The sequence below is a fragment of the Battus philenor genome, unplaced genomic scaffold (assembly GCF_028537555.1).
Source record: "Battus philenor isolate CCGP_79_NKW_IND1 unplaced genomic scaffold, ilBatPhil1.0.hap1 SCAF_15, whole genome shotgun sequence".
Lineage (NCBI taxonomy): Eukaryota > Metazoa > Arthropoda > Insecta > Lepidoptera > Papilionidae > Battus > Battus philenor.
In genome coordinates this window covers 7149277-7169523 of record NW_027181677.1, presented here as the reverse complement: position 1 = coordinate 7169523, position 20247 = coordinate 7149277, and the positions used below count along the sequence as shown (strand labels likewise).

General features: G+C 31.2%; 1 protein-coding gene across 1 annotated transcript; it reads right to left on the bottom strand.

The window, feature by feature from the left end:
- Window positions 1–2611: 2611 nt before the first annotated feature.
- Window positions 2612–18451, bottom strand: Swip-1 (EF-hand domain-containing protein D2 homolog Swip-1). Its single transcript, XM_068761594.1, has 3 exons — window positions 18149–18451; window positions 5261–5425; window positions 2612–3897 (listed from the first exon to the last, which is right to left on the bottom strand). The coding sequence occupies exons 1-3, from the start codon at window positions 18316–18318 to the stop codon at window positions 3645–3647; spliced, it is 588 nt and encodes a 195-aa protein (XP_068617695.1). The 5' UTR covers window positions 18319–18451; the 3' UTR covers window positions 2612–3644.
- Window positions 18452–20247: the final 1796 nt, after the last annotated feature.

Below are 20247 nucleotides of genomic sequence, written 5' to 3'. Positions count from 1 at the left end.
AACGTTTTAGCCTTTCTAACGTCAGAAAAAAATAATCTCTAAAATCATAATATTTTTGAAATGAAACTACATCATGATTAATGCAATTAATTAGATTAAAATATTTTATTTGTTCAATTCGTTTAGAGGATTATAAACATACGAGTAAAGAAGCATGAGAACGTTTTATATAAAATGTTTTTTTTTAGATTTTATTAAAGGGCAAGATATCAATTTTATGGGAGTCCAAAATAAATGTTTATTAATTACTACTACATTAATGTATAAATTATTTGGATTATTAAAAAAAAACTTAAGGCAAAAGTCACCATTTTGAATGTTGGCATTTCCTTCAATTATCCGTTGGCAAAATTTAAAGTCAACAAAATTTGTACTTCGTAATTTTTTATACCTACGTTAACAAAATTTTTAACTTTACTTTTAAAAAGGCGTACATAAATCTTTTAAAATGTCTACAAGTGGTCAAGGAGCGCTTCAACGTTTGCAACATGAATTACAAAATGAGTTAACTACTTCCAATCAACTTCTCAGGTTAATGTATGTATTAGATTATACTTTCAACTAGTGATTATGGAAGTACACTAATAGTACAATTTATTTTGTGTCGAAATGTTGCTATCACAAGTGGTATTGTTATAAAACAGTTTTAATAATTTTAGACTAATATATGTTTAAACTATACTTACTATTCTCTTCAATTGTTTATTCTAGGACTAGGACCACGTCTTAAAGTTAGACAAACTTGCAAAGAAAGATTTATTATATGTATGAAAAACAACAAACTCAACAATTGCTCTCGTAGTTAGGTAGAATTTGAATTGTGTTTTTAGAGTGTATTTGATCATTTTAGTAACAAAACTTCTCATTGGTTTGAAAAAGAACTTGCTTGCGGACCCCGGTTCGCAAGCTCAGATCAAATGTTATTGTAAGAACTATAAAGTTAACAGCACGGACATCATCCGAAAAAGTAGCAAAAAAAAGAGTACATTTGCATCAAAGAAATGCTCCAAATATAATTTAGCGTTTTAAATATAAAAATCTTATGTTCAAACGCCGTTCGGCAATGCAAAAAATGTCAACTAATTTGTCATTGTGAATATGTGTCTGAAATACTTGTATTTATAATTAATTATCTCGATCATTTCTAATATTACATATGATACTTACGTATTAACGCCCCCGAAGCAGAATTTGCGTTGAAATCAAGTATTTTCCTTTAAAAAAATCGTTTTGTTTTAATGATTTGTAGCAAAACTTTAAACGCCAAGCCTATAGCTACGGTGGCAGTAATACGTATAAGTAATAAATAATAATAAGTATCCCTGTTTGCATTGGTCAGTAAAATATCAACTGAGGCCGTATTCATTAATAAATGTATTGTAAAAATTTGTAGTAAGGAAGCACAGTCGTTTTTAATTCTAGAATGCATCCACTGGAAAGGTAATTACTGAAAAGCTGAATATTTGCTACAATAATATCCAGGTTTAATCATCAATGCTTTTTTGCATACAATTGGAAATTATGCTCAAAATTTACAGAAATACAAGGTCTTATACTTTATATCCCAATTTCCCAAAGTGGATCAGGTGTCCATGAAAATTTATCTACTTCTTGTCTTGTCTCAGCAGACTGGTTTCTGCAAGCACGCAGCACAGCGTTAATTTCGCTTTGGGTGAATCTTATCTGCTTTCAATAATAAAAAACTAAAATGTTGACTTAACTTCACCCCTAAATATCGGCAAACAATATTTTAATAAGCTCTGTGACTGTTACTGGTAAAAAAATGCATATTTCATATTCATGTGTCAAGATTTTTATGAACTGTGATTTTAGTTTAATAATAAATAATCTCAAAGTTCATCTTTTAATACTCTTTCAGATCCATTGAACTACAAAAAATTAAACAACTCACCTCTGCCGGTGGGGAAATCGAAGAAAACATTATTAAGGTAATAGGCCTAGTTATAAGAATATTTTTCTACCTTTATTTGTTTGATGGTTAGGAATAGTTCAACTATGCCATAGTAATTTAGGGTTGTAAATGGTAAGTATTTTAAACAAATTTAAATTGTTGACCATTTACAATGATGTTTGTAATGTACAATTGCTAGTGATATTTTTACATAATATTTAGAAAAGGATTATTTCCAGTATCTGAAAACCATCTTTGTGGGTTTGATCTGAATAATAGAGACAAGTAAACTTTTCTTAAAGGTATATGTTTTGAATAACATAGTTTCCTACATTTTTTTGTCAAACTTGTCACTGCATTGGTGTGTATGTAAATAATTATATTACAAAATATATTGTTTCAGAATGTATCACTCATAGAGAAATTGGCAAATTTACAAAAAATTGATTTAAAAACACCAAATTCGTAAGTGATATTATAGAACAGCAAAACAGTGTGATAAAAGATTATGAAGATTTAATTTAAAATAAGTTTGTAATATATATATAAGTAAGAGACTACTGCTATATAAAAAGCGGAAGTAGCTGTATATTAGTCCTTTTCTTTCTTAGGATGGACTTCCGCAAAGTAACGCCTGAATCTATTAGATATAACTTTGTAAATATACTGTATATACTGTAGATCAAATAAACAATAAAAAATGTTTCCATGCAAACTTTATTTATATATCTTTTAACTACTTAACAAAGTTCACATCACATTTAACTAAAATAAAATATCTGTAACATGTTTAACATGCTACATATTTCAACGCTTATTTGTCCACATTTGACCACCAACTCTCCTAATGGAAAGTGAAGATGTGGTTGAAAATGAAGCATGCAGACTCAGTAGGTACCAAATCTTATTGTAATGTAAATCAGTTGTTACAATTCTTGTTAATTCATAATGGTATTTGACTACAAATAATCCTTAAAATTATTTTTTAACAACAAATAGAAAAAGTTTTTGCCATGCATAACAATGCTTAAACTGGTTCAAATAATGTAAATATGTTAATTGTATGTGTTCCTTGTTTTTGTTTTTATTTTTATTAACGGCTTTAAAAAGGATCTAGAATTTTAGTATTACCTAATCCTAAACTGTTAGATAAATACAAAAACTGTATGACAAAATTGATTATTAATATATAATATTCAGCTTTTACTTTGTGTTAAACATGCTACAAGTTATATTAAAATTATTTTCTCATATATGAATATATAGTTATTTTACTGCAAGATATCAAGTATAACAACTAGAGTGTCTAAAATAATAACCAACTACAATACAGGCATTAAAATTATACTGTTAGGTTTTAAAAAATTTTAATCAAAATAAACAAAATCTAGTGTTAATGGTACGCCATAAACACTGTATTCGAATTAAGTTGTGTGATTGATTTATTATTATATATCGTTAATAAATTTATATTGAAATTCCTCATTGTTCATTGTCTATATAAAAAAACAACTAAGAACAGAACATAAATACATGCATAGAATGATGATGCCACATAGAAAAGTTTTCCTAAAATAATTATAAACTAGTTACATAATGTTGTGTATATTATTAACAAAATTTTGTATTTTAATCATATACCCTTTTACAGCATAATGTTTCTTAGATAGATTTATGTAAAGCCATATGGTAACAGCTTACAGACTAGATAAATCAAAAACCACTTATATGATTAGTGTTGAAAAATAGCAGTCTTTTCTTTAAACCTCTGTCTTCGTAGTGCTTTTTCTTCAGCCTCACGACGCTTTTCTTCTTGTTCCTGTATGATTTCATCATGAAATTTATTTTTCTTCGCTAACTCTTCTATTTTGGCTTCGAAGAAATTTTTGGCCCCATTTACTCCCACTTGGTCGACATTGATTTCTGTAAGTCGCGCTAACGCCTCTAAACCGGAATCCATCTCCAGTTCTCCTAACCTCGCTTTCCTGTAATCGACAGATTTTTACATTAGTTTAAAAATTCGCATAAACACCATTCGTCATCATCAGCCGTAGGACAGATCTCCATAATGTCTTAGCCTATACTTGATAGAGTGTTCGATCTTTATTATACTACCATGTTGTAAATACCAGGTAACATGGCAATGAATGACCTTAAAATTTCAGGTTACTATTTTATATTTGAGGTGTGAAAATATTCGATATACTACCCTAAAATTACGCTGCCCTTTACACGTGTGTCTTTCAAATCGTGCTTATTCTTTTAGTAAATAGCCTCGGAAGTTAAAAGTTTGGTGCAAATGATGATATTTCCATGTTTTAAAATATTAATAAAGAAAATCGTAAAAGATGCCAAATTTCATACATTTCTGGTACGGAGGTTGAAAGTTGACATGATATTTCCAAACAGTTTTGTAGATATACGCTTAAATATCTTTTTATTTTTTTTACAATTTGAAATAATTAAACACATATTTAATGAAATTTTACAGTTATTCATTCAGTAAGATACATTTTAATTTCACAAAGACAAAGTAGTTACCGGTTTTTGACCTTTTGTGAAAAGTTAAACATAGTTGAATTATCATGTTTTGTTCTGTTTCTCCTCATTTATGATCTAATGTATTTAAATAGATTCAATGACAGTATAAAAATACACTATAAACAAAATCATATTTATACCTAAAGAAATCACGTGTTAAGATCAATAAATTGCCTAGCGTCACGCAATACACATTAAAGGGAAGGGCAATTAGATGTTTATGTTCTAAAGATGTAGGAGGAAACGGTTTCTACTGCTTTAATTAGAAAAAAATTGCGGTCGGATGTTCATCGTCTTATTTCTATTTACGATAAAAATATACCTATTACCTATATTAGCTTTTGTTTATATAATGCTACAACAATAAATATACAAGTAAAAGTTTTTTGTTAAGTTTTTATGTAAACAAATGATTCTATTACAAGTTTTTTGTAATTCTAAATATCGTATAATGGAAAACCGTAATTGACCAGTCATATTTTTTATAAAAAAGTCAACTCTCAAGTCACTCTGATCGAAACGAAAATATATCATTCCGATATGTAGAATCTCATCCTGCCACTTATCATTAAATATTAAATAAAAAATATTATTTCGTTTTTAGAACATGATACGTCTAGCACAATATAGTAAGCGTTTCATCATCATTATTGAATATGTCAGCTATGGGACGTCAACTGCGACCAACGACTGATTGAAAGCGGCTTACATCCAACGTCTTTCAACCGCCTTACCATGATTTATATTCATCGTCATTAGTCATGTTTACATGTCGAGCACAAAATAAATTATTTAATATTTACTTACCGGTATATTAATAAAAATTCTCTGAAGCTGATTTTGTTATCTCCGTCTTCGTCGACTTCCGTAATCATTGCCTTCAGTCCCAAGTGAGTTTGAGGCGCGCCGAGACGCTCCATCATTCGCTTCACTTCCGTCAAATCTAGGAAACCATCGCGGCCTACATCGAATCTGTTAATGAAATTAAGTGTTTTTATTATAGTTAGTTTATATAGATAAAAAGCTTACTACCTTTAAGATTTAAGAAATATATCACGTATAGTTGACGAGATATTTTCTTAGTCATAATAAACGCTTGTACTATGAGCGTCCGGAAACATTAAAATTACGTGACCGTTAATACGTGACGTATTTAAGTTAATTATGACCACTCACTACATATTAACTACGTTATGGCATGAGCTTGTAAACAATAAAATCCATGTGTTTTATCAGTATATTTAAATACTAGTTTTTATTAATATAAAAGAATAAAACACTTCTTTTTTTAATTAACGTCCAGTGTTTTGACTACGATATCCACTGATGTAGGTATGATATATAAAAATCTTTTTTCGCCTAAAACTTTTTTTTGTCTTTCGGAAATATGAATAACATTAATTTGCTTACATTGTTATTCATCGAGGGACACTTATTTATTACCTAAGTACATCGAGAGAAGAATGCTAGAGGACTCCAATTTCATAGAATTTAGAATTAGATTGAGCTTCCTAATGCTACTACATGGTTTCGGAGCGTCTCTGATATGAGAAGAGCTAACAACACACAATCGTTATCATTATTATTTCAGCTGTAGACCGTTCACCTATGGACAAAGGTTTTTTCAATTCGATTTCCAAGTTTTTTCGAAGATTTTCAGTTCTGCGTATCATGCCACTTCAACTTGCCAATTCGCTGGGCTATGTCGGTTATTTCTGGTTGTTTACAGATCTTTTTACTATTGCTTCGATTTGGTAGAGAAATTCCGAGCATAGCCCTCTCCACGGCTTGTTGAAGAAGTGAGAGGCAACGTTTCAGAATACATATCAAGTGTTAATATAATAATACACTCGCTTATAATAGTTTAATAAAAATTGATAATGGTTAAATGTTGATAACATTTATGAAGATCTAACATTGTTATATGCGTGAATATAAGCGGAAGAACTAACCTTGATTTAAAACTAAACAACAGTAAGCGATAACTTCAAACAACTTCCTGCAACTCCTATAATGTTTTCATAAATTAATTTGACTGTTTGTTACTTAAGTAAAAGAAAATTCAAATTAAAAATAAGATTGTAATAGTGCATAGCTCGATGCCTATTATAACATACGACATTGTCTAATAGGAGAATAATGAAAAAATTTGCTTGAATATATTTTTGACATACACAGTGCACCTTATATGGGAAGTGGTACAAGTAACTGCGGCTGTATGTGCTTGGACTTTTAATGTACCCACCTAAATGATACAGTATAAGGTCAACATGGGGCCCATAAACTCTTCGATTAGAGGTGAGTTGGACCGTTACGTAAGAAGCTATTTAGTTTCATAAAGAAAGTGTCTCTGTACTGCGAATGCAAATCTTACATGTATTTAAATGCAACGTACTTTCGCCAAGCTCTCACAGTGGCATCATTGCTAATGGATATTTTATTACGATCATATTCAGTCTAGAATCTCACTATTAAACAAAAACTGATTATTAACATAATCACTAAGTCTGTTAAATATGCACATAATTACGCGGATTTTCATCGAACAAGGAAACATCCTTGACCGTGCGGTTGGCTCATTTACATGAAATTTTATGTTTACTTTTAAGAATAATTTTAAATATGCATAACACGTTAATAATTCGTAAATTTTATCCGAAATACAAAACCGCTATTTTATTATTTAAATGCACCTTTAATCGTTAATCATATTTAGAGACCGGATATTTGAATGCAAATTTGAAGTGTTGGCATAATGTTGAAAACACTTTTCTAAAAGCACTAAGGCGAGTTAGGCGACAAACTAAACCTGTTAGTATGCAGGCAGTAATACCAAAAATAATTTCATTTAATAATTTGTTTATTACAATGCTATCGGAGCCGCTGTTTTGCATCTTCATATAAACAGAATATTTAATTATAGGCATTAAAGCTTTAAAGGAGTGAATGTATAGTTTTGTTGTAAATTAGTTTATGGTACACCCTGTTAATCAATGGTTTCAGAAATAATAAAGAGCGTAACGAAAAAGTTAGAAATTAGGATTATTACCTTTTTAAAATTCGGATTATTACATATAAAATTGACCGGCAGAATTTTCGCTGTCAAATAAGCTATACATTTTAACCTTTCAAGTTTTTATGCCTCTAATCAATCACCTGTATACCACCGTTAGCGTTTACAGCTTCTCTGTATCGACGCGCGCATGCGCATACCTAATGCGCGGTACAGCCACTTCGGTAACATTATAGTAAATTCATCGAAGCCGCCTCTTAAACTTCTTTAACTAAAAATAAATTAAGTAAATATTCCTCTGGTCTCTGGTCCTAAGAATTTTTGTTAATATAAAATAATCCTAGTATTTACACGATTTTGCTTTAGGCATAAGCTTTTTAACATAACTTTTCTGCTGCTTTGATATCTTTGATCGACAGAAATGCTGCAAACAATATTATCGCATCCTTTTTGGAGTAACTTTACACAACAAAATGGCGCTATTGTAATCCAAAGTAAAACTATACTTAGTGCGGTGTCAACATCCTTTTCAAAAAGATACGTCACGACAAACTAGCCGCTATTGAAGTGCATTCGCTGGCAAAAACATGTAACACCAGTCAGCATGGCAAGCATGGTGAGCAAATCGCATTGTTTCGCTGCGCACGTCAAGGTAAAGTCCGACTTCTAACTTGAAAATTAACAATTTAAAACAAAATAGAAGATTCTGTAACATTTTGTCAATCACCTAGAAACCCGCTTTATGGTCTGCGTTTTAATTTTAAAAAACAATTACACGCTAGACACAGTTGCAATTAAATAGTTACGTTAACCGAATGTGATTTAGAACTCACGTTACAAATGGATTCTTAAGTCTATCGTAAAAATGTTATGCATGCAGTTAACACCTCCTACGCAATAATGCCTTAAAAAGAATTATGTACTTTTTATTTTATAAACAAAATGATATTAGTCGCACTTGATTATACTTGATAATTTGCGTTCCGTTGTCTGTTGTTCAATACTGGTTTATAAGGAAGGTAGTATGCACTAAAACATGTTAGCCCAGTGGAGATGGACTAATACTTGAGATCGTAAGCAGCGGATTCGATTCTCGGGATACAACCCATATAATTCACACTTTGTGCCTCAATTATACAGAATTGCCATAGCTCACGAACAAGGTTCCAGATGATGGGCAGCAGCCTTCTGCATACCATAATGACACACTGCTATCGCCAACCCAGGCGGCTTACGCAAGCGCCAAGTGTGGCCGTTATGGTATACCCCCCTTATAGATATCTTTAGAGGAGGCCTATGATTTGCAGTGGGCGTCTATAGGCCGAAACGTGGATGTCAAGTTTAAAGTCGGTCACTTGAACGGTGGTCATCAGATGTATTTACAAAATTTAATAACACTAAAATTAATCAAAAAGGTGAAAATAGCTGAAATATATCTCCACGTATCGCTCTACATATCATCCCGATACTCCTAACAGTTCTTTGAAAATATTATAAACACTACATTTATAAATGTTGTTCAACTTAACAACAGAATTCAGCTTATTTTTTTTCATATGACAATTTCTTTTTAACCGGCGTTTATATCTACACGATCATTTATTTTCACCTGTTATGGGTACAGATGATACTACATATAAAGTGTTTCAAAAATTTGTTTTTTGTGAATTTGAAAATTTAGTTTGTTGTGTTTTCAAATACTTAATTGTTAATGATTTTAACTTTAGATCGTTAATGCTTAAATTACCCCGATTTTAGGTGACTTGCAAAGAAAAGCTAATAGTTGACTTACATGATACGTTGGATTACAATTAAAAAAGTATTCATAGAACGTGCAAAGACAATCTCGAGGAGTGGATTAAAAGACTACAGGAAGAGCTCCAAGAAAAACTGTGTTTATAAAACAAGTTATAATAAGATAATTACTGTGAGAAGTTATAAAGAAGGACAAATTATTCTAAAATAAAATAAGAGTGGAATAATTTTCATACGGTCATGAATCGCTAGTATTCTAGCTTAACTACAAGTTTGATCAAGTATATCCTAATAAAAATGCGGAATAGCAAAACAGATTTCTTTTGCAGTGAGAGTTGTTTCAACAGATTAAAAACTAACTTTACTATCCATTCCTTACAAGATTCCATTTTTGGTTTACACTCATGTTTCACTTTCACTTTCTACTGCTGATAGATAATAAAAGTCACACATTGCTCTGTTTTACAAATGTCTAACCTAAATCCAATTTTATGTCTTGACGTCTATAAAATAGCAATAAATTGAGGCCAGTGATAATGAAATGGCAACCGCCTCGCCCTACTGACATCGTGGAATGAACTATGGCATCTCTGCTCCTTTGACCCGTCGCTGAGCAATTAATTGAAATAGGTTTTATGGATTACTTTTTCGTTATTCGTATAGTCCCGTTTTCTGCGGTACTACCGCGTATTTATTCGTTTGAAATGAAAAACCTGACGTTAAGTGTATATATATATATATAAATATGACCATCACCATTATTGTATAAAATACATAGATGACCTAAAATTATAAATATAATTATGGAAAAAATTATAGGTATATAATGCACAAACAAAGATAACAAAACGGTATCTAGGTGAGAAATAGTAATGTAATAACCTACACAATTATACTATGTACAATATAAAACACCCAATAACGTACACAAGAGAAGTTTTGGGATGTTTACATATGATACGCAATATAGCTCTGTGCCTAAAGACGAAGATCTACAACCATTGTGTGTTACCAGTGATGTCTTACGGCAAAGAGACGTGATCTCACTTTGGGCCTCGTTGATAAGTCCACAATTGCTCAACAATGCACGGAATTTCTCTACAAGATCCAATCAGGCATGTAGAGATTCGTATCGACGAACGAAAGTCATAGAGCACAGCGAAATGGCAAGTTAACGTGACAGTGGGTAAGCCACATAGTGCGTAGAACAGATGGCCGCTGGGGCCTTAAGGTTGTGGAATGGAGACCAGGGACTGGCAAGCGTAGCCTAGGACGTTCGTTTAAAAAAAGACCTTGTTAAGCTCGTTGGAAAATACAGGCCGCTTTGAAAAGATCTATCAGTTGCTGAAAGAGTAATGAGAAGGATGAATATATTAATTATAATAATAAAAAATCTTTATTCTAAATGGCAGAGAAAAAGCATTGAAAACAACGTTTAGGTAATCTAAAATTAAAGTAGCAATGTATACATATTAGTATACTGTATCGTGATGGATAATAAGCAAAAAGAAAAAAAGAAGCGTAAAATTCTAAAATAGGAAAAGGTGCTTCTAACAAAGACAAAAGAAGAGGCTCTCGTAGGTGGTGACTCACTTGGGCGGCAATTTTATTTGCATATTTGTGTCAAGTTGCTTTAAATATAACAATAAGCTGCCATTATACAATACATCTTTTATTCAGCACGTTTTAAATATCTGAGGCTTATCTAATATTCATTACTAATAATGTTAAGCAAATGTTATACAAATGTCATTATGACCATTAAAAAATTGGAAATGTTTTTATTGTTTTGTAGACACTTTATACATGTGATGTATAAAGTGTCTACAAAACTTTATACATGTGATTTTCACTCACAATTAATTTATATTACGCTATAATCATATAGTAAAAAGGTTCAATAATGATGTTATGTTGTTAAAGAAATGTATTTTAAAATCAATTCCGTGACAAATTTGACGATACTGTTTTCGATTATATAATACAAACATACCGATATTTAGTTATAAATATTAATTTTAACACAACATCAAATATGATTGGTTCATATAAAATGCAAATTCAATTTGCATCAGCTACTTCCGGCAAACATATTATATCTTCCGGCAAAGTAGTTTTATACGGAGATTATATTCAGGCCGGTTTAACAGACACGAGCGGCTATAGACACATATTTTATATGGTTGCATGGCCAGTTAATGTAGAAATACGCACGTACAACATAAAAGAAATAAATAAAAATTTATTTTGTAAAATAAAGGGTAATTTGTGATCTTATTGACGAATTTATGTACAAATACATGAGTCTGTTCTGATCATATGAAAATAATAGTAAATTTAATTTAAAAGTACAATGTAATATAATATTTACAATGCTATTTCATTGCTTACTTTAAGTTGGCTTTTTAATAATGAGTCTACCATATTAAAATTATAAATAGCTTTGTTACTTGTTGGTTTCATTTGGTAGAAAATATACAGCTCAATTTGACATAGTTTTTCTGAAGAAATATTTGATAATCTATAAAAGGGAAATCCCATAGAAATTATACATGAAAGCATTAGCAGTTTCGTAATCCTATATGATATAATATTATTCAAATTCCACATGATTTTTCGATACTTTCGACATTACTTTCACCTGATATAAACTAAATAATTAATTATTCGTTTCGAATTACCATAACGTGAACATTCATGCGAAGATTTTTATTTTATTGTAAATTATGTATTGTTCAATACAACTATTATTAAAATGTTTTTAAAGAATATATATTAATCATAAGAATTAATAGATAAAGATTTAAATCGTTATTTTTAGCAATCGATTATTTTATTTTTCTTTCTATAATCTAGAATAGTTTATGAAAAGAATAAGTTCCAGCAGCTATTTTTGTTGTAAATAAAATTGTAAATACATGTGGCGGAACAAATTAATTAAAAAAGTAATATGAACAGAAAACATTTCTTAAGTTGAACCATTTATTTCTAAAAAAAACAATTTAAAAGACAATGGTGAAAAAAGGTTTCTCTTACATAACAATTCTAGAGTTCGTAAATCTAAGTGTCTGTTATAATACAAGAGTTTGAATGACAAATTAGCAGCATGCCTTAACGTTCGACGTGTTATTATGCAAGATGGTAAATTTCGCTAAATAAGCACAACCCACGAGGCCTTTCAAATTAGAATAAGATATACACACACAGGCGTAGGAACCCATCTAGATAGCGATTGCAAAATAGACCTCAATAAGTATTTAAATGTCATTGCTATTCTATTAAACATTGACGCGCTAAATTGTTTTAAGCAACTAAGACATAGTATTTACAAGTAATAGAGACCTGCGAGTCTAATGCAGACATGTACTTAAAATAATAATGAAACATTTTTAAATCTAAAATTTTCAGAATTTTTTAAAAGGACAACTCATCATCATCATGACAGTTGATAGACGCCCACTACAAGGCATAGATAGGTCTTCCCCAAAGAACGCCCCGATTACCGGTCTTATGTTGCCAGTATCCAGCGACGTTCTGCGATCTTGACTATGTCACCGAACGATCTAGTGAGGTGCCTATCAAAGTCGCGTCCTCCAGGCCCTGGTCGCAACTGGAGACTCTTTTGGTTCAACGGCTCACAACTAATTTATGATAATGGACGTAGTAATATTTTGATGTAAATAATAATGATAAAGAAATAAATATTTTTATGTCGTGATGATGAAATATTAACGTCATTGATGGATAGAAAAGAATATTCAATAGTCACTAGCTATTAAACAGATATTCTTCTTTAAAGTTCGTTGTAACATTAACACCGTTGGATTGGTTATTCCTGCCGCTAAGTACGCACAGTCATTACTTTCTTAGTCGTATCAAGTTAAATTGTTATATTATAAAAAAAATAAGAAAACAGAAGGAGGATATCATTTTATATTTTGATACTGACTTCATAAAAGTGATTACCTCACCTTTATAGGCGGAATGAAATAATCAAATCATATTTATCTCGGCTCTTTCTAGTTAAAAGAAAAAATTTAGAATCTTTCAAAAATTAATATTCGCTTAATTTATAAGAATATCCGTACAAGAAATAAAGTCACCAACATAGCCATGCGGATTGGCAAGTTGATATGGCAGTTGACAGACCTCATAGTGCGCAGAACAGAAGGCCGATACAGCCTTCAATCGGAGACCACGGATCGGCATACGCAGTGTAGGATCTTCACCCACGAGGTGGACAAATTATTAAGATCGTTGGAAGACGCTGAATGGCCGCTTTCAATCGGTCTATTTAGAAATGTATGGAGGGACATATAGGGGGGACATACCTATGTCCAGCAATAGATGTCCTTTGGATGAAATTGATGATCAAAGTATTTTTATTTGCTGATAAATTAGCACCTCTTAATTAACAATGCTAATACAATTTCGGAAAATAAAGGTCATGAATAAACAAATAAGTGTTCGCTGATTTATATAACAAAATAACAAATGTGATTCAACGTGTTTGCATTTGACTGTACGTATGAATGTAGAAGTTCCGTTGTGATCGAGGGGGTCGCTTAAAATAAGAGCATGGTCAACGCGTCGCCCGCTCAACGAACGGAAGGCAAATTGAAGGCGGCAACCCATACTTAGAATAATTTACGTCACATGCAATTTGCGACCGAGTCGCGTGTGACTGAATTCTCTCAATTATCGATCATCCGTCCATTGATTAAATCAATTTGTTTAAACTGGAAACCTTGTATTGGACACTCGCCGGTTCAAATTAAACGCAAAGTCTTCAACATTCGTTGCCCTAATGTTTAAACATTAAATCAATTAACAAACATTATTAGTCTCATAAGCAAAATTTCATACAGATAATACATAGCCTAAAAAAGACAGATAAAATAATTTAATGTAACATATTTCAAAGTGTAAAAACTTTAAAGATACTGCCATATGATACATTATTAATTTTTTTCTATAGGATTGTGACTGGCCAATAACTTCTGGTAGTAAGTACAAAATTTGTAGGAACAGATAAAAAACAATTATAAATTTTAATATTGTTGTATTGAAATGTCCTCAAGTGGCGAACACGAGCCGGTAGACCTTGCGTGGGTAGATCTCCTACTAGGTCGATCGATGACATAGTAAATAATAAGATCGTGGGAAGTCGCTGGATGTGAACATTGCAGGACCGGTCATCTTGGAGATTTTTAGGGGATCCATATCCTTGCAGTAGGCGTCTATCAGCATAAAAGAAGAAGGATCAGAATTTTAAAAAAGGCTTTTTCTATCTTTATAAACAATACGTTTTTTATTATTTCAGACATCAATTAACAATAAATTAACAATGTACTCATCGCTTTAAATTTTAAACCTATAAACCAATAATTATGTACATTTGATAATGAGATCTTTGTAGGTTAGTAACGTCGCTTTCAATTTAACAGCTTTAAATTCATAAATAATATTTAAGCAATGTGTTAAATGATGTATGTCAGCGAATTTATGTTGTCGACCCGTATTTCCTAGCCTATGTAGAGCAGCGAAGACGAAGTTCGTGTCAAATCTTTTGTGGAACACTGAAATTTTATTTTGCTTTTCAGACGTTCTATTTATTGTACTGTATTTTTAACAAAAGAAAAATTATAGAGTAGAAAACGCGTTCATAATAAAGATAAATGACGACTTAAGTATTTTAAAAAGACATTTATTACGTACGGTTAATTTAATAAATGTAAAAGAAAAATATAGTAATAAAACCACATTAATGTTAAATAAGAAACTTGATTATTTTTAAAATAAGGTCTTTTATTCATTAACTTTCACAATTTTTTATCAGTATAAGGTCGATTCTGTCAGTACTTGGATAAAAAATTAAATATTAAATAAATGAAAAATCAAAAATAGGAAAATCATCTTTAGTTATAATGACCTTAATCAACATCATCATTTATGTTGTAGAATATCAAGTAGAAGGAGACTTGCAACCAGTCTTCTGATGACTAGCGAGCTAGTTTATCCAAGCTGTGGGTAGACGTCCTATCCTGGGCTTGCCAGTTGGTGGTTTCCACTCCAAAACCTTAAACCTCGTGTGCCCATCTGTTCTACGCGTGTTTGCCCCCCCCCCCCCCCCTTCTACTTCAATCTACCAGTCCACTAGGCTATTTCGATTCCTGATAGGATTGTCCAATTATTTAATTTTTACAATATGCATATATAATGTATTAATAAATTACGAAAGGGACTTATAACAAAGCTGTAACAGTAGTATATGTTTAGGTGTAAATTCTTCGGTGCGTACTTAACCGTAAGTGATATCGTTCACACGCAATCTTATCGCTGACATAAGGTAAATAAAACTTTTATTACATTACTGACAAAAATTCGACGAAACTATTATCGTATACTCGTAAGTGAACTCTTATCGTAGTTTATTGAAATCATGAGCAATTAGTTGCAACGGAAATCTCTAAATTTATTTTGAAATAATTATTTCAGTTTAAAAATATCAATTGATAATTCCTCTCGTTAATATGTAAATAATACAATGGAATTCTTAAAAGTCGAGTTATAGCATGCAACGTAATTTTTTTAATAGATTGTTAATTTTTCTTCTCAGAAATTGTCTAACCTAGTTTACCTTGTTATCATTTCTCACGGTCTAAAATGCATAGAATAATATAAGAAAATATATAAACAGCCTTTATAGTTTATTACTAAATTCAGTGTCATCATCATTTCAGTCGTGAGACGTCTACTGAAGGACATAGGCTTTCCAATTGATTTACAATAGGACCAGTTGAAAGCGACTTGCATCCTTCGACGGCCTTAACAATGTCATCTGTCCACATTGTTGTCTTGCGCAGCGCTTATCTTATAACATTAGCATTGCCACATTAACATGTCAATCCGCTGGGCTATATTGCCTACTTCTATGTATCTTATTCCTGATTCGATCTTTTAAAGAAATATAAAAACTTAAACTCCACGGCTAGATGGGTGACTATACGCATATTTAAATACTAAAGTATCAATAGGTAGCCACGAACAAATGTACTTATATAATAATTTGTTCGTGATTCATTGCGAAAACCAAATGATTCAGCAGACCATGTTTGTAAAGTCATATAAAAATATTTTATGTTCTTACTAACAAACATGACTAACAGTTCACACGGAATTAGAATTTCAAATAAGTGGAAATTCAATAAATATACTGTGAAAAAAAATTTAAACTTATTACGTATAGTTCAATGACTCATCCCGAACTCGTCGTTGCATTGATTTTGTCGCGTGATATCTCGCCTGCACATTGCACTTCCTCCCAAACGAACTACAATCAATTTTCCAGCATATCATTGGCTTCCTCTTGAAACTTACTAGACGTAATCAAATATACAATATAACCGAAAAAAAAACAACACAAATGGATTTCATAAGTAGTTAAACACACGTTAAACAATTAATTAATTACAATTAATTGTTTTACTACTTTAATAAAAAAAATTAAAACGTGACATATAAAATTAAAACGATCTAAAAATTTTAAATATTATACGGTGTTTTTGTAACCAAGTTTACCAAAAAATATAATTAAAAAATATGTGCACAAAAATATGAAATTTTAACTAATGTACAAATTTAAAATAGGTATAACGAATTGCAAATTTACATTAAAGGTGACAAATTTCTGTCCTTTATTGTAATATGAAATGAAATGGAATTAATTAATTAATAACATTATCAAATTAGTCCCAGGGGTAACCGTTCGTTGAGTCATTGTCTATTAATACGTAAAAACGATATGGGCTTGTCTAAATATAAATTAAAAATTAACAAATTACCTGTAACATATAAGACTAGTTTCCCGTTAATAATGGCGTTTGCATGAGTAATGTACAGTAAAATGTATAAAAGCTATTCCCAAACAGCAAATAATTCTCATGACTCTGTAGCAGATGCACATACTTAGATATTGAGTCGATGTTATTGTTATTGTTAGGTTTATTATATTATTTAAGTTTGCAATCAACAAACAACTTATTTTTTTTTTGTTTAGTTTCATTAGCCAGTTATTCAACCTGTTATTTATTAATCACTATAAACTTAAAATTTAACCTATTATTATAAGATTGTGTTCTTCGGGTAGTTCTATATTATTTGAGGATCATTGCTACAATACTTTATAACTAGGGATATAAATCCTATTTAAGTATAAGTTCAGAAATGTTTAGTTAAGAATATTCGTAGGGCATATAAATGTAAACAACTTAAATTATTTTCTAAGTAATCAGATTTATTAAACTTCTTTTTTTAAAACAAGGCAGATGTATAAATATTGGACTAATTATATAATTGCAAAAAATGGACAATACTTTCGTGTGAAACTAGTTATTTCATTATTTTGCTAAATGAAAGTTTTAACGAGATAAAATTTTTCCCGGGCGAGCAAAGCACTATTCCTATTCATATTTGTCTCCCACGACGCCACACAATGCTGTTTTACTTAAAGTTACACTAATTTCGTGTTAGGTAATATTAAGTAAACGGAGCTTTCACTATATTTATTATATTATAAGAATTACACGTTTTCTTTCTTGGAAAACTAAAAAATTTGTTTGTACTAAACGGTATAATAAACTCATATTAAAAATAAATCATACAATAACCTTTGGGTTGAATAAAGTGATAATGTAAGATATACCGACAAACGTGAATTACAATTAACAAAGACGATTTTAAATACGGTAATTTTTTTATATGAAAATTCAGAGATACAGATGCTAAATAAAATATAATAAAACGTTTTTGTTGAAATTGAACGTACACATTGAACGATGCGGGTAAATGTTAAAACTTCGAAAAAAAATAATTAGAAATAAGGCACTAAGGATATTAGAACGGATAAATAATAAAAATGTACTTACTTATTGAAAGTATCCTCGTATTGCTTTATTTCTTTCCTGGAAAACTCGTGAAACTCCGTAAAAACATTTACGAATTTATATTTAGGTTTAACCTCAAGACCTTCTTCGAGTTTTTCATTTATCTCCTGACGTCTTGAGAGAATGCCGCTGAGTTCGTCTGTAGCTGACATTGCGAAAATTACCCGCCAAAAAAAGTGTAGCAATTTTTTTTTTCGGACGTAAGACAACCAAATACGCCGTGAAGCTGTTCACTATCGTATGACCTTACTGACACTAGCTGTGGAGCCGTAGCCGGTCCGCAGTCGGCAGTCAGTGCCTCGCACTCGCTCCGCGTGCGTTCTCTCGCTAATAGGGTGACAATTGTTTACAGTTACAATGTACAACTTCCATAATTTTTAATTACCTTTAATACATTAATGTATACTTTTATATTTGTTTTCGCAAACATAAAGAAATGGAAATTCTCACATAATGTAAAAACATACAATTCATATTCCAAAAAAATATTTAAAATTTTGTATTTATATAAATTTTGCTTAAATCCTTGTAAAATATTGGGCGATATGTTTCGGTAAATAAATTGAATCAAGGATGTAAGAAGGAAATAATACATAATAATATTATATATATATATATATATATATATATATATATATATATATAGATATATATAATAAGGAAATAAAGTAAAATGTGCCGTATGTTCACACCTGACTTATATATATAAAGTAATCATCATCACCATCATGTAAGCCGATAGACATCTACTGTAACGCATAGATTTCTCCCAAAGATTGCCATGATGACCGGTCTTGCGCTGCCTGTATACAGCAACTTCCGGCGACACACAGTTAATGTCTTTGTTCAACCTACCAACACCGCAAAAGTAACACAGAGGACTAATGTTGTTTAACTTCGTAATCTTACATTTTTCTTGTATGTGCTTTCCAGTTATTTTTCAATACATGGTCACCCTAGTCACTATCGAGTCGCGGGGGAAGGACGAAACGACGCGAGTGTACGGCGCGTATGGCTCGGCGCCTTCACGATTTGTCTAATCTTGCCGCAATCATTGTATATAGTAAAATAATAATACTACCACACACTTGAAAATCATGTTAATGGTATCGTCCTTAGTATGATTAAGACCGACCTAGAAACTTTTGGCGATAAATCATAACTTTATCAAAATAGAGATTCACTTTGTAAGCCTTATGTTACCGTCTTATCTATCATCTGTTCAGCTATTAAATATCCACTGCGGGATATAGGCGTACCGCATACAATTCCAATGAGACCGGTTGAAAGAGGCCTGTACCCAACGTCTTTTGACGACCTTACCAAGGTTATCTGTCCTTGTCACAACCTAATCTACTCCTGTCGGTCTCTGTTCTCCACTCCAGATCTTTAAGTAACCATGTGTTATACAGGTGGGAAGCTATAGATATAGAGGCTATAAAGGGGGAATGTATAGCTCATCTGTTGTTAGCAAAAACCTCTAAAAATTTTACACTTAGCAATCATTCTGTGTTAAGTAATCACTTTAAAATACTTTATTTAGCTTCTGGAACGACCGGCCAATGCCTTCAGTACAAAATGTTCAGGTGCAGGTAGTAAATATAATAAATTTTAATATGCAACAATCCAAAATTTAAAAACCTCTTTTCTTGATATATTATCGATAACGCTATGTGTTATTTCTGAAACGATTGATTTTTAGATAAGGTGTACCATATATTGGATTAACAGCCAATGAGCAAACATATGCCTCTTTAAACCTTATACACCTATAACCCATCACTGTTTATAGATTATACTGTTCATCTATTCATTTATGTCAGTTGATAGACGCCCAAGAATAAACACTCCTTAAGCCGTGAGCCTTTTCCAAAATTCGCCGCAATGACTTTTTTGGGACGTTGCACGCTTTACTAGCAAACCAACCGACTACCCTTGTATTTCTAAATATTATTTCAAAAATTTTACTTAAAACTAACTCAAAGCTTACTATAGAGTTTGATTCTGAATAAAATAGTTTAATTTAGTACAGGGATTGAGAGAGTGCATCGCTACCGTGACGAATATAAGGGTTGTCAAGA

Excerpts from the sequence above, each read along its gene's own strand:
- Swip-1 (XM_068761594.1), bottom strand. The coding sequence starts at position 18,318 with ATGTCAGCTACAGACGAACTCAGCGGCATTCTCTCAAGACGTCAGGAG. Across the intron at positions 5,426-18,148 it reads TACGAGGATACTTTCAATAA|ATTCGATGTAGGCCGCGATG; the intron begins GTAAGTACATTT and ends TTTCATTAACAG. Across the intron at positions 3,898-5,260 it reads GAATTTTTATTAATATACCG|GAAAGCGAGGTTAGGAGAAC; the intron begins GTAAGTAAATAT and ends TGTCGATTACAG.